The sequence below is a fragment of the Sesamum indicum genome, linkage group LG12, assembly GCF_000512975.1.
Source record: "Sesamum indicum cultivar Zhongzhi No. 13 linkage group LG12, S_indicum_v1.0, whole genome shotgun sequence".
NCBI classification, from domain to species: domain Eukaryota; kingdom Viridiplantae; phylum Streptophyta; class Magnoliopsida; order Lamiales; family Pedaliaceae; genus Sesamum; species Sesamum indicum.
Genome location: NC_026156.1, coordinates 2,609,976 through 2,625,614, shown reverse-complemented (window position 1 = coordinate 2,625,614; position 15,639 = coordinate 2,609,976). Strand labels below are relative to the sequence as shown.

The 15,639-nt window shown below is 35.9% G+C and overlaps 2 protein-coding genes across 2 annotated transcripts; one reads left to right on the top strand and one right to left on the bottom strand.

Annotated features, from left to right (window-relative positions):
• LOC105175221 (phosphoglycolate phosphatase 2) lies at positions 2,470-7,604 on the bottom strand. The gene is made up of 12 exons (XM_020698468.1): positions 7,235-7,604; positions 7,072-7,139; positions 6,893-6,985; positions 6,751-6,822; positions 5,995-6,066; positions 5,249-5,308; positions 5,106-5,158; positions 4,876-4,973; positions 4,698-4,797; positions 4,410-4,513; positions 3,055-4,328; positions 2,470-2,968 (listed from the first exon to the last, which is right to left on the bottom strand). Exons 1-11 carry the CDS (start codon positions 7,350-7,352, stop codon positions 4,231-4,233), a joined length of 936 nt encoding a protein of 311 aa, XP_020554127.1. The 5' UTR covers positions 7,353-7,604; the 3' UTR covers positions 2,470-2,968; positions 3,055-4,230.
• On the top strand, positions 9,729-13,647 carry LOC105175220 (farnesyl pyrophosphate synthase 1). Its single transcript, XM_011097585.2, has 11 exons — positions 9,729-9,979; positions 10,867-10,891; positions 11,022-11,137; positions 11,242-11,328; positions 11,425-11,541; positions 11,624-11,712; positions 12,030-12,081; positions 12,171-12,266; positions 12,516-12,560; positions 13,018-13,107; positions 13,198-13,647. Exons 1-11 carry the CDS (start codon positions 9,848-9,850, stop codon positions 13,396-13,398), a joined length of 1,050 nt encoding a protein of 349 aa, XP_011095887.1. The 5' UTR covers positions 9,729-9,847; the 3' UTR covers positions 13,399-13,647.

Sequence of the window (15,639 nt, the reverse complement as noted above, 5' to 3'; positions counted from 1 at the left end):
ACCCACAACCATCTTTTTCATTTGTCTTTATATTTAGGAAACTGAGTTTTAATTTTACTTAATTAAATTATATTGTTCTATTTCTATTTCTTTTTCGTAGTTTTTTAATTTCCCCCACAACCAAACAATTAAAATTATCAATATTTCACAAAATTTTGTTTGTGGTCTCAATAAAATTATGATCCGATCGATGCTTCATCTCGTGAAAGAGAAATAATGAATCCATCTTTTCAGATGTGATACACAATCCTCCTACTTAGGTGGATGGACGTAATTTTTTATGTTTTATTTTTGGATAGGAACAAACAACTTTTACATTTACAGAACAAGACAAAAACATCAAATTTTAGATCATAAGGAGAATATGCTACTGATGGGTATACACTTGTAACCCTGCAATAAGACCAGATTACCCTTCATTAAGGGCATTAAAGTCATTTCGCGATCAGGATCCGCGCCTCTTGTAACGGGCGGGTCGCGGAGGACCCGACCCGGATCGCACAAACCGACTGAAGACCCTGACAATGGAAGTCGTTCGACCAGAACATGAGCCAGTAGGATAAGGCCACGTGGCCCAGTACTTGATACCCAACTGTGCTCTATAAATAGACCCCGATACGCCATTATTGAGGTAACTGTTGCGCATTTATTGAGTTAGAACTTTGAGATCGCATACAATTCTCTCGATCAACCTAACTTGAGCGTCGGAGGGTCATTCTCGGGGATGTGCCCGACAAGCTCACGGTTCGTGTTTTATTCTCAGGGAACCCAAAATCTGATCTAGGAAGAGTTGGTCTATCCGCAGTGAGATCGTCTCAGAAGATCGCTAATTTCGACCCGAATCAGCTACAAAGAATGTTACCAATTAATTGAACCAAAAACAATACTATTGAGTTTGATAAATACAACTTCAATCGAATTCAAAATTAAGTTATTAGCCATGCACTATTTTTCTGTCATAATTCTATTTTTTTCATAATCCCATCAATTCGACCAAACTCAAACAAAAGGTCAGGCTAACAGCTAACCACTCATCTATTGCCCATGTGACACTGAGGGGCAATAATTACGTCAAAACGGTGAAATGCGCCTGATCCTGGTCCATCCCAAGCACAGTGTTTTCCGACATTCGTCAATCCAACACAGAAATACAAAGACCAGTGCCGAGATTGCAATAATTATAGCTTCATACATACTGTTACGTTTGTAATACTTAAGACCCACAACAATCTACGCATACAAGTTGTTCGAAATAGAAAGCAACAACTGCTAATTAGGAGCTAATGGAACAGTAGATCACGTATGGTTTCGAACAAATATTTTTAGGGGAAAATGCAAATTACTCAGAGCAGAAAATAAGCGAAGACGATGACAATGAGATTTTCCAGCAAGCAGAATTGAGATGAAAACGCAAATAAAGAAGATGGTGCCGGTGAAGCAGCGGAGCGACGGCGATTTGCTCTGCCACCACCCGTGCCGCCTAATCCAGTGGCACCTCTGCTACCTCCGTGGACACCATTTCCTACACCTCCCACCCCGCCGTGCGTAGCCACCGCCGACGTCGCTATGACGGCTAAGAGTACTGCAAACATGACTGCGAATTTCACAACTCTGCTTTCCGCACTCATTCTCTGCTTCTGTGTGTGTGTGTGAGAGAGAGAGACAGAGAGAGAGAGAGGGAGTGGCAAAGCAGAAAGCGAGAGACACTACACCTGGTTCTGGTTCGTGTTTTTTAATAGAAAAAGCAGCATCCGCATGAGATTTCACTCACTCACTATCTTACAAAAATCATCATCACACAATAATATAGAATAAATTGTATTTTATTATTTGAATTATATTTATTTATCATTTTAATTTTGTGAAATTTGCACTTCATCATATATAACCATTTTTTTTTCGAAAAAACATTACATGTTGTGCATATATAAAAAATATCATATTACATAACTCTTAAATATCACATATGCACTGCATGCATATGATGTTTTTTAAGGAAAAACTTATAAAAAAATAGTTATAAATAGTAAAGTGCAAAATTTCGTAAAAAGTTGAAATGATAAATTGACAAAAAAAAATTAAATATCAAAGTGTAAAAACAATCGTAATTCGAATAACAAAATATAATTAATCCATAAATATATAAGTGAGGGAGTCCTGCCAAATGCGGATCTTATCTTTTCTATATAATATTCCTTAATTGAAAAGGTTTTTGATTAAACCAAAAATTTGATATTCATTAATAAGTCACACCCATACCCATGTGGATAATATGAATAGCAAAAATTCAGAATCAATACAAAAGGAAACAGATACGTTTTACAATGCAAATCAAATTTTATGATGCAAACTGTATTCTATTTATAATTGTATGCACAGCTATATATTCTTACTTAACTAAGATTAATTGATCAGAATCATCATAGTTAAGTGAAAAAGAATATTTATCTCATTACTCCTGCCAAAATGTTTCTTGAATTACGACATACATCAACACGCCTCACATACTTGAATAGATGTATAGTACATGTAATAATGCAAACACATTAACATCCACTCCAACAATTAAAATTTGTTATACAAGAATTCTTCATCAACTGATCATGGCAGAATTGGTTCAACTTTTATTTTTTTGTGCACACAATTGAATAGCTATAATCAATATCCAATAATTACAACCTAACTCATGGACTAATCTAATATAATTTCCCCTATAATTAGCGTAATTGGATTAACAGAGCATAATTAGCTATGCATGAGATGATTAAGTAATCCCATCCCAAAGATGATGTAGATGGGCTGCTGTTTCTGCTCAGGGGCCGCCCATTAGGCACTGGACGCACAATATTGGTTCCTCCCCCGTTTTGCCCACCGGTGGAGCTTCCACCATCACCGTCCTCACCTCCTCCTCCCCCAGCTCCACCGCCTTTATTATTTGTACTCCCACCAACTTTGCCGCCGGTACTACCTACTCCCTCCTACCTCCACCTTTGCCGCCGCTACTCCCTCCACTGTTACCTCCACCTGTGCCGCCGCTACTGCCTCCACTGCTACCTCCACCTTTACCGCCGCTAGTGCTACCACCGCTGGATCCCCCAGTGATACCCCTTGATCCACCCCCGCTACTGCCACCACCTCCGCCGCCGGTAGGAGGAGCAACGGCGGATGTGAGGAGGAGACAAATGATTGTGAGCACGAACAAAAACTTGAGGAAATGCTGCATGTTCTCTTGATTTCTGTGCAGAGATCTGAATTGCAAAGACTGGTTTCTTTAATATCCCGGGGATTTAGAAATTGATTGAAATGAGAGCATACAGCTAATTTATCGGCTTGGCAGTTGAAGAAATATGATAAGAAATATAATTTACAGGTAATTGCAAAGACGCGTAAGGTAACACAACTCCTCTTTCCTGTTCTTTGTTTGAAAGTTGTAATCAGTCAACTATAATTTATTTATTGTGATAGTCAACGATAAAATTGCAAATTATGTGTGCTAGATTTCTGTGGTCAAGAAAACGATCGAAATTAAAGTGATACAATTTTAAATTATGTGTCCCTTGTTATGAATATTCTTGTCTAATGATTGATTAGCCGTGACAAACTAGATAAATGCCTAAAAGAAAAGCGTAGCAATTGGCTAAAAGTTCAATCTGAAAATACTCGAGAATAAAAGATTACGCGTTTAGTAGGAACGACCTCAGAGTGCGTGATTTCGTGAGCATCCTCATGGTGACAAGTCTGAACGGCGACCTTAACATACGCGACCTGGTGTCGACCTCAAGGAGTTGGGGTTGGAAGATCTAACACTCAACAGGGGCGACCTCCACACATGCCACCTGGTGGAGGTCGAACTCTCAACAGAGTGTATACAAAAACAAGTTGTCATCCTTGGTTTTGCCGTATGCATGTGAACTGAGAACCATGGGGCCAAGGGCATACTTGTAACTATAAGTCCTTGTGGACGTATGAATCTAATGCCTCAGTTCTCAAATCGTTAACGAGATACTAACAACTTTGACGAACAGGTGTGCCAGATTGGGGATGTAGGAAACTGGGATTAAGGGGAAACATCTTACTAAACTTTGAATTGATATCTAAAATAAATGTGTTCCGGTCCACAAGAGACTCGAAGATATAGACCACAGTTCATGCTTGAAATTTTCTGGGTTTTATTCCGTCCTTGAAGTTTCTTGCACGCAGTCAATCCCATATCTTCCAATTTAGAAACTGTTATTGTATAAACCTAATGATATCCGACACCTTGTCTGCGAAGTATTCTGGTCGAATGTGGTTCTTTGAATCTTGAAGATCTGATATATCGGTCACACCTGAAAAATAATCAAACATCGCAATTTTTTCACGTGAGTAAAGAGACCTAATAGGAAAATATAAAGCATTTTTCCTTCTACCTGAAAGAACAAGAAGAGTTCTGCAACCAGCATTTTGTCCAAATAAAATATCAGTATCCAATCTGTCCCCAACCATACACATTCTTGAAGTAGGGATGTTGAATCTGCATATAAGAAATCAACATCTTGCATATATATTTTCACATCTCAACTATGCCTATCGAGTGTTAAAATTTGTCTAGGTGCAAGAGAAAAATGCTGAAAAACAAATTGTAGGGTGATCAAAATATACACGAGCTCAAAAGTTGATCTTTCTATTGTGTCAGAGAACTATCAAAATTCACTCACTTTTTCAGTAAAAACTCCATCAAAAATGTAGAAGGTTTTCCAACTACAATTGGTTCTTTCTGTGTTGAACCACATACTGCAGCAACCATACATCCGGCACCTGAACTCAAGAAAATATTGGTAAATCTACTTTTACATAACCACGATGGTGTTATATAAGGGAAAGACTTAGACTGACCAGGCCATTCTTGTAGATCAGTGAGATGTCCAACAGCATCCCGATTTGTAGCAATAAATAAACATCCCGGATTCTCACGTATGCAAAGAGTGGCATACCTTATTACATGATAAGAATTATATTCTTACTTCAACTTCACTAGAGTCTAGAAGACAATGATGGCGACTTAGATATATATGCATTTCATATCAAGTATGAGCAAGTTAGAATACATAACATAGAGCTCTTACTGTAGCTTGTAATAGTTTATATATTGGTCAAGTCCAACCACCACAGCTCCCACCTGGTGTAAAATCAGCAATATATGCAATCAATAGACAGCAAAGAAGGTATTAGGGTTCAACAATTTTTTAGAGCAAGATGCCATGTTTACACTCTTATCATGCTCAAAGAGGTAATTTGGTCTCAACTGGACAGTTTTCTTCCCATCTTCCTACAAGGAAACATCACCAGGATTAATTGCCTAGAAAACCATATAGTAATAAATGTCTTTTATCAAAGGAAATGATACAGACAAATCAATATCTAAATCTAGTGGAAGTTATCTGCAAACAAGTAAACGAAAATATAAATCTAGGAAATGGAATCCAGTTTGTTGTTCTTGATCAAGAATTTAAAGCTTTTGAATGGATCAACGAATTCTAAGTTCACAGAGCGACTAAAACCAGAATAAATTCGCAAGCAAGTAAAACAAAGAAAATATGAACATAGGTGATAAGAGAGACATTTTCTTGAACTTCGGGAAGAAAAGTCAGGTTTTTCAGAAAAGATAATTCCTAATTCATATCTTAATGAAGTTCAAAACAAAAAGAATCAATTCTTCAAGGAAAGCTTCTAAGTTTAATTTCTATTGACCTTTGGCAAAAGCTGTAAACTCCACTCAAACTAATTCGCAACAAGTTAGCAACTCAGCCAATAAATTCATGCCACATTGAAAGTTTCATCATCAAATATTATCAATGAGAGGTTATTCCAAAATAATGGAGCAAGAAGATTAAAAGCTTAAAATGCATCAGCATAGTTTGGAACCAAAATCAATTGACTTGAAAGGGATAAAATGTGAAAAAATAAACAACCAATTTAATGTGGTAAAATCTAGAGAAAATACTGGATGCTTACAGGACCACCGAGGGAGGTAAAACCAGCAAGCTGCAATTCCTCCCCTATGCCTTCTTCACCAATTACATATACCTGTGAAACCAAAACATGGACTGATGCCTTTAGGTAATACTATCACTTTAAGCACCACATTATCATTACCAGATGTAACTTTCAGCAACTAAAAAGTCAAAACATATTAAAATTATAACAATTTTGCATAATATTAATTTGATATATCCAAAAGAAATATCAACTTTAATATTTTGTAATTTGTGGCATTTTCTTTCAGCTCTGATTTTATCTTGAGTATGACCCTGTCTAAGCTAGAATTAAGTAACAGGAAGTTTATGCATGATACAGATACCTACAAGCATGATATGCACTTATTGGAGGGAAACAGGGAATGGTCCTAGTAAGTAAAACTAAAACCATTTATCACAGATTCCCATATACCTAGACTTGTTGTGTTGCACTTGCACTGGAATGTCTACAAGGGAAAAATCATATTCACAACAGGAAACACATGATAATGTGATGGGCAAAGGTAGGAACTTTCCATGCCGACAATGCTAGTTCCTTCAGCCAGACTGTACTTAAGAAGCTAGACCCTCAGCAAATGTTACGGCCAAGTCTGTAAATTTGAATTATCATAACCTAATTGGCATATATATAGCAGTAGTTATAAATACCACACAAGCAATATTTCCCAATTAGCCTATTTTTACTTTCAATCCGAGTACCTGTAAAAGAAGTAGGAATTACACAAAGACAAACCTTCTTTTCTTTAGGAAAATCAATGACTTTCAAGTACATGGCAGCAGCAAACGACGAGGAGAAAATCTCATCCTGCAAGCAGCAAGAGATCAACAACAAGAACTCGCTGAATTATACTTACAGATTGATCAATAAAACGAACCTCAGAAACGGAAATGCCAACCGAGTGGAACTTCTTAGCATATTGCCTTCTGGATTTTGTCGAGTTATTCGTTACAAAAACCAGCTTTTTCCCCTACACAAATGTAATATCCCCACAAAAAAAGTTACCAACAACTGTTTCTAAAGATCCTAAAGCACAAGTCCAAGAGCCAATATTACCAATGCTCGAAGAGTATCTAGAGTATCCGAGACACCATCAATCAGAGCATCTCCTTTCCATATCACACCTGAAAATTTGAATCGAGAAATAATCACAAACAAATGTTAGATGTCATAAACACTATCTTATTCGGGTTCGTAAAGCGAGTGTGTGTGGACTGACCATCGCAGTCAAAGAGAAAAGCATCGACGGAATCGAGGAGATTCGCGGTGGTCAGAGGAGTGAGGCGCTGACAATTCGTCCTCTCTTCAGTTGTTAAGTTGGTGATTCCTCCGTCCATTGGCCGAGACGCGACAAGAGAGAGAAGAGGAGAGGGATCTCCTGCGTCTGATTGCCGCTATGAAATTTGAGGCCGGATTCTCTCGCCAAATTGCAGTCTGGGTATATCACGCTTTTATTTTCATTAAGTGGGACGGATTATGATTTTAGCTAAAGTCGCTTTTCCAGTTTTGAAAATGAAGAACGTTGGGGGAATAAAATCAGACGGAAGTAGCAGATGCAGATTCGAATACGCTTTTGGCGTTTCACTATCCCCAGCGAAACTTTTATTGCGTCTATATTTTCTTTTTCCTTTTGATACTAAATGCATATATACGCAAAATATACTCATTTTCCGTCGCAAGTTGATATATAGGTTTTAATCCGTGCCAATAACCAATAAAAATTTTTAAAATCAATCAAGAGCTACTAATAAAATAAACATTACCATGAAACTTAAGTAAAAATTAATAAATAACTATAATCATATGTTGATGTCGGATTTTACAAGTCATGTCCTAAGCAAGATCCAAATAAACAACTTCAAAACGCAAAGTCAAGAGTGTCAAGTCGACCCTGATGTTAGTACTCCAACAATCATGTCAATTGAGGGATCTAATATAAAACGACAAGTAAACAAGACTATAGATAATTTCATACTTGAATATAATAGTGAATTGAGTATTTAGAGTAGTTACCCAATCGTACAAATACAAATATGATTTACCTGATCATGTCACGTGTCCTTCAATCTCTCGATAATCCTTTTAGGTTGTTTAGGTTGGGCCCTTAAGGCCCATTGAGCAGTATTTCAATATTAAACCATGTACAGTCTTAGTAATTAAAATTTGACGCATATATATATATATATATATGTTAATTAATTTTGATGCATTTGGGTCTATACCCTGTGGGCCAACTCCTCTGCGTATGGGTATCAATCATTCATATGCATAGTCCCATGATTTCATTGTGCTCAATTCACCAAACACAGCTGCTCATTTAGTTCCCACCTACCAAACAAAACAATAATCATAAATGTTAGTTGTTTGTCATATTCTGTACCCGTTACTCACTTGTCAACTCCCATTTGGGTCCAATTACGCTTGCCCTCCCCAAGTTAGCCCTTGTTGACTTCTTGGTGTTGTGTTTTAATTTGTGTTTAAGACACCCCATCCGGAATTCTGTTACGCCGGCGTTTTTTGACTCTGACTCACCCTTCTTCAAAATTAAGGTAAATGCCTGAATTTTTAGACTTTAAAGCCTCATTTGCTTTTAATGATTTCATCCTATTTTTTTAAGTTTACTTTATTAAGAGCGATTTATGTTTCAAACTCGTAATAAAGTATGATGATTTTCCTAAAAAAATTACCTGTGCTCTATTTAACAGAAAGAAGATGGCGGGGAGGTGGAGATGGAGACGGAAAGGGGGCTTAAGACGGTGGCGGATTTTGGATTTTTGGTGGAATCGAGGAGGGAAGGCGAGGAAGGGGCTGGAGATGAATATGATGGTGATAGGGAAAATAATATAAATATAAGATGCACGTATAAAACTACTTAAATTTTTTAAATATTAATTTTATTTTATCACAACGCCAAAAAGTCTATTACAAATTTAATCAATTCCAATATATTAAATAATAAACATGAGATGGACTAATACTTCCACAATCCAATTTTTAATATTAATAAGGAAACATATCAATATACAATCAATCATATCAATATCATAATTTCAATCATAACTTAATATATCATACGTTTATCCTATAATTCAAAGTAAAAGTGGCTTAAGTTTCATTTTAACTTTACAAAATTTAAGGTTCAGTATGTCTACAGCAAAACATTAATAAATACTAAATGTCGTGGCATATCATCCCTGTGTGTATAAAATAAATAATATTTTATATTTTAAATTATATTTGAATAAAAATATATATAAATCAATATATTATATTTCTAAAAAAATTAATTTAAGAGTATAATTGTATAATATTAAAATTGATGTTGCAAGATCGTTATTTATAAAAAAGAAAAATTATATAATATAGATTAAATACCCCGGCAGCCCAAAGTTGACTAGTTGGATTAACAAGGTGGCGAATCTCTTCATAGTTCGTAGTGGGGATCCCCCCCACCCACCCACCCCGGACATCCCTCCTGCTGCTGACTGTTGGCTTTCTATGCATTTGAGGATTCCCGAATACACCCTCCCTTCAAGTCAAGAAACAGCACCCCACTCTCCTCCTTTATTCATCATCGAGACCCAATTTCGGTAATCAAGTTGTAAATTTGACCTTTTCTGTTTTTGTTTTTATTTTTTACTCCTCCTCCGAAGAAAAAAATAATATAAACAAATGCATGTGGATTTCGGACTTAGTGATATGCGAGTACTACAAAAGCAGAGAGAGATCCATATCAGTCCCACACCCACAGCTGTAGTTCCAAGAAGTGGCATTTATTGATTTTAGTTATTCTGTTTCTGTTTCTTCCGCCGGCGATTCTTAGGTGAAGACGATGGCGAATCTGAACGGGACGACGTCGGATCTGAGGACGGAGTTTCTGAAGGTGTACTCGGTGCTCAAATCTGAACTCTTGAATGACCCGGCTTTTGAGTGGACCGATGGGTCTCGCCAGTGGGTCGAGCGGGTCAGTTTCTTCTTCTTTGTTGTTTCCTATTGGGTTAATTTTTATTAATCTTGGAATGTAAGGTGACACTAGGTGTAACCAAGTTATGCTCAGTTCTTGCCTGTTTCATGACTGGAATAGCTCTGTGTCTTTGAATCGAAATGAATTATGGCGTAAAGGGTAGAACCGTAATTGGGTTAGTTATTTGAATGGTTTGTCAGCCTTCTACGTCCCATTGATATGATTAAGTTCTGCCAAATACATCTGAATTTATTATATAAAGAAGAGTCCCTGCTTTTGAAATGAACAGAAGATTAAAACTTTACATGTTCAGAAGTTCATGGAATGCTCATATTTGATTGGAAGGTGGTATCCGAATGATGCCCGTGTATCTGTATGGCACCGGTGGCTAAGATCATTACTGACAGTCAGCTGCAAGTGACTTTAACATTCCTCCAGGGAGATGAAACATTTGTTAGTTGTATTTTAGTGTTGGAGAATCTGGGTAGTGGGGGTATTTGGTGAGGGAAATGGCAATCAATGGAATATACTTTTGCATAAAGTGCTTAGTTGGATCCATAAAGTGACCATAATACCCTTTTGCCCGAATGGGGGGATGCTGATCTTTTGCATAACTTGCGTTGTCTGTGGAAAGTTGTAGCAACCAAGCAGTTCTGAGAGCACTGACTTATTTTAGTTACAACTTTTATCTGATAAACAAAAGGCATCAGCATTTCTGTCACCTACTTTTTAGTTCTTGGCTTGGCCAAATTCTAACATCCATTGGTATCATGAAATGTTGCATATTATATAAGTTTAGAGTATTTAAAATTTGTGTTTACACGCTAAGCTTGATTAAGCTGCTTTGGTGTAGTTCTTGATCTGACTCTTCTTTTTATGTGTAACAGATGCTGGATTACAATGTGCCCGGAGGTCAGATGTGCATCATTTACTATATTTCTCTGACACATTCCCCGGACATGCTTCTCTAAGTATTAGATCTAGTATGTGTTTGATTTTTTAGCTAAGAAGCATTTCATGCTGAAGAATGAATTGCTTGCAGGGAAGTTAAACCGAGGGCTGTCAGTTGTTGATAGTTATAAGTTACTTAAAGAAGGAAAAGACCTAACTGAAGAAGAAGTGTTTCTAGCTAGTGCTCTAGGCTGGTGTATTGAATGGGTAGGTTCTGAAGTTATGCTTTATATCATCTCATAAGTTGCACATTTCTTCAAATTAAACATTCTGCTGCTCAAGTATCTGATTCGTATATATCGGGAATCCAGCTTCAGGCATATTTTCTCGTCCTTGATGATATTATGGATGGTTCCCACACACGGCGTGGTCAGCCATGTTGGTTTAGAGTCCCCAAGGTTTGTGCTAGATGTGAATTGTTGTAATCTTTTGTCATGAATTTCTAAAGGGGTCTTCTTACCTAAACATATTTCCTGAATGAATTTTTGTTCTAGGTTGGTATGATTGCTGTAAATGATGGAATCATACTCCGGAACCACATACCGAGAATTCTCAAGAAGCACTTCAGAACAAAGCCTTACTATGTGGATCTGCTGGATTTGTTCAACGAGGTAATGCGTCTATTCAGTCATGATGATCAATACCAGTTTATTTGTTTACAATTGCTGACTCCAATATCTGTCCTGTTTTCAGGTGGAGTTTCAAACTGCTTCAGGACAGATGATCGATTTGATTACCACTATTGAAGGAGAAAAGGATTTGTCAAAATACTCATTGCCACTGTGAGTACAGAATATTCAGCTTCCATACATGAAAAATGAAAAATATATCTTCAAATGATCGGTCTGCATATATTGTCTTCAAATGCAAAATTTAAGAATCTGCAAGTTGGCTTCTTCACATACTGTCACAGTAATACATAGATAAGGATCATTTTAGTTTACCTGATCAGTCCTTTCATGAACCTGACCCTTTCAGTGATTCTCATCCCTGCCGTAATGCGATGAATAACTAACACGTGCACGTTCCAACATTTATATTTAAGTTTTTCTCTTGTACGTATTGGTTTTTAAGATTTTACGGTTTGATTCTTCTGCAGTCACCGTCGCATTGTTCAGTACAAGACTGCCTATTACTCGTTTTACATTCCAGTGAGTCCGCAACTATTGTCATTCTACATAATTTACATTTGTAAACAAGATTCAGTTTTTCAGCTTAGTATTGCTGATACCTTTTACAGGTCGCATGCGCATTGCTCATGGCTGGTGAAAACCTAGAGAAGCATACAGGTGTCAAGGACGTGCTCATTGATATGGGAATTTACTTCCAAGTACAGGTGAGATTGTCGCTAGCATCCCTCACAGACATCGAAAACTCATAATCAGTAAGGTGATACTGTGATAGGGCAGTTGGGTGTTTGTTTTACCTTATTAACGAACCTGCGAACCCATCACTGAACCTCTCTACAGACTGAGATGTTCAGGATTTATCTTTCGGACTTTCTTGTAGAAAATATTTCCTATTTCTCCGTGTTTTAGTGTATTTCTTTAACATTGTGTAATTAACGCGTGCTGCATCTGTTCAGGATGACTACTTAGATTGCTTTGGTGAGCCTGAGAAGATTGGAAAGGTGAGGTCTTGAACTTCTGTACTCGTCCGTCTCTCTATACTGAAAATGTCACACGGTTTGGTTTCATGTTTGGGCATTTCTCGAGACAAGATAAACACACCCCGTGTTTGTTTTTGTGTTTTTTTGCACTTTATGTGTGTGTTTTTTTATTTTTCAACTTTCTATATAATATATATACACTTATATATATAATATAAAAGAGACATATTTGACAATGAACATTGATTTTTGTCTTCCAAATCCCGACATTAAACCTACACCACTTATTTTAAAATATTTTAAATTACCTCAAAATACAAATCTAAACATACCATTTATCTCCAACACACACTTTTTTATCTTTGTCTTTTCTCTATCTCCCAAACACCAAAACAAAACACTCAAAACACTATCCAAACACTATGTCAGTGTTTTCGTGCAAGGCTGGTTTGCTAAGTTTACTGTTCTGCTTCATCAGATTGGAACAGACATCGAAGATTTCAAGTGTTCTTGGCTGGTCGTAAAAGCCCTGGAGCATTGCAATGAAGAACAGAAGAAAATTCTCTTTGTAAGAACTATTAACCAATCGTCCTCGTCACATTTCACCTCTTTGTAATCAGATGAAGACATGCATGCTAACATCTTGTCTCATTCCCAGGAGCACTACGGAAAGGCGGATCCAGCTGATGTAGCAAAAATCAAGGCCCTCTACAACGACATCAACCTCCAAGGTGTGTTCGCTGAGTACGAAAGCAAGAGCTACGAGAGACTGACGAAGTCCATCGAAGCTCACCCCAGCAAAGCTGTGCAGGCAGTGCTCAAGTCCTTCTTGGGCAAAATATACAAGAGGCAGAAATAAGATGAACGCAAGTCTACCCAAACAACAAGGAAGCAGAGGAAGTCTGGATAAAGTCCAAGAATCCCCTGCCATGTCCTAATACGTGTTTGTAGAGATAGCAATTCCCCAACAAGAGTCGTGTTTGTATCTGTCATTATTGTTTGTTTACGATTTTCACAGCAGTTTCCCATGTGGTGTCATTCTTCAGAATTATAAACACAAATCATTACCATTTCTTGCTGCGGTACGATGAATCTCAGGTTGCGCAAAGAGCATACATACTAATTGAATTTTCAATTATTTTTTTAAAATCTTAAATTCTTTATTTTGGCGCGTGAGTGCACCTACCCTCGTCCTCAAATCTGAACTACCAGATTTCATTATCAAACCGACAAAAACTGGAGCCATCTTTCACTGTAGATTGAAGAAATAATCTCCACTCACCATTTGGGATAGTCTAATAGTTCGAATACAAGACTTCGAATATACCTCAATTGTTTTTTATTTTTTTGGATTTCCCCATGTGTCATAAGCTAATATTACTTGGGACGTAGCGAAAGAGTTAAATTTAAATTTCTCCAAACAAATATGATTAAAATTTTAAATTTTATCCGTTTATAAAAATCTGTCTTAAAATTCAACTTACTTCTCAATAAACTAACAAATTGTTTGTCCCCAGACATTTATTGGTAATGGTCAAAGCGGATACATTCAGCCATCACCCATGTGTGAAATGCCCTCCGCGTCCATTGAAAAGTCAATTGTCAATTTTGTTCTTAATAATATATATATTAAATAATATTATTTTTTTCCCTCTTGATGATGTAAATTATTGTTTTTCTTAAATACAAATTAAAACTATTTAGGTTTAACACAATTCTGTAAAGAAGTTAAAAAAAGAATATGTGTAAGATAATTTTTTTGATAATTAAATTTACACCCCTGATATATGATGTATTTATACAAAATGTCCATATATTTTGCATAATTATAGATTTCACTCATAACAATTAAAAAAAGGAGTAGTTTGTATAATGATATTGAACGTTTTTATGCGTAATATAAACAATGAAAATTTGTATAGATGATGTCGACATTTCTAAGTCATGATCATAAATTAAGAAGTACGTATATAATTATTGTGATAATATCAAAAAATCTATATAGTAGTGCGCAGGCAGATATAATTTTATTTGAGGAAACAAAATTTTAATTTATCCTTACAACCTTATCTTAATCTTCTATGAAAGAAACAGTAATTAATATTTATGCGAACACACATTTGGTTGAACTTGAGGCTTAATAAATAAAATTGACTTATACCCTTTTTAATCATGATTTTAATATTAGTATTTTCCTGCAACTAAAATAAAAAGAAATTAAATGAAGTGGGTGGTAATGGTACGCAGCAGCCTCATTACCACGTCACTGGATAAAGGAAGTCTGACTGATGAATTTGATTCAGTCAATTAGGCAGCACTTAACTTGCCCAATTATTACAGTTGAGTTAATTAATGTGACATCATTCATGTTCTCATATTTTCCCCCGAAAAGCCATACAAGTTTCCAAATTACTCCAATACCAATTATTTTCAACCTCAAGATGGTATAGTACTAGAAGTTGTCAACTCTTGCGGTCTTTGTTTCTTCCAAATGCTAATTTCCATTAATCTAATTATTTTAGAAAATATATATTGCTAATAACGATTTATCACGTATTCTTTTATATTATTTTATATAATAATAGATTATTATAATATATATATATATATAATAACATATTATTATGAGTCGAGTAAGACCTGAATAATATTTGTTACGACTTTATGAAGGAATTGAATGTATGGTATTCATACTAATATAAAAAGGAAAGGGGTTCTGTACTAAAAAATGGCGGTTGACGATAATGTCGCACTAATTTTTACTAAAGTAAAAAATGTCATTCAATTAATAAGTAAATAACTTATTCAACTAATAAATTAATTTTATTTATTTTTTGATATAATATAATGATTTGTATATATTATTTTTATTTATAATATATTTTAAAATCTAAAAAAATATTTATTTTATGTAACCAGAAATCGTAGAGCCGAATGGTAGTAGAAAAAGGAAAATGATTGGAGTTGATTTTAATTTTTGTTATTTTGGTTTGGTAAAGAAAGTCAATGCGTCCACCAACATACGCGCAGTAGCAATTGAAAAGGGGAAAGGGCGTAGAAAAGTCTGCTTGCTTTATTATTACTTTTTTTTTTTTTTCAT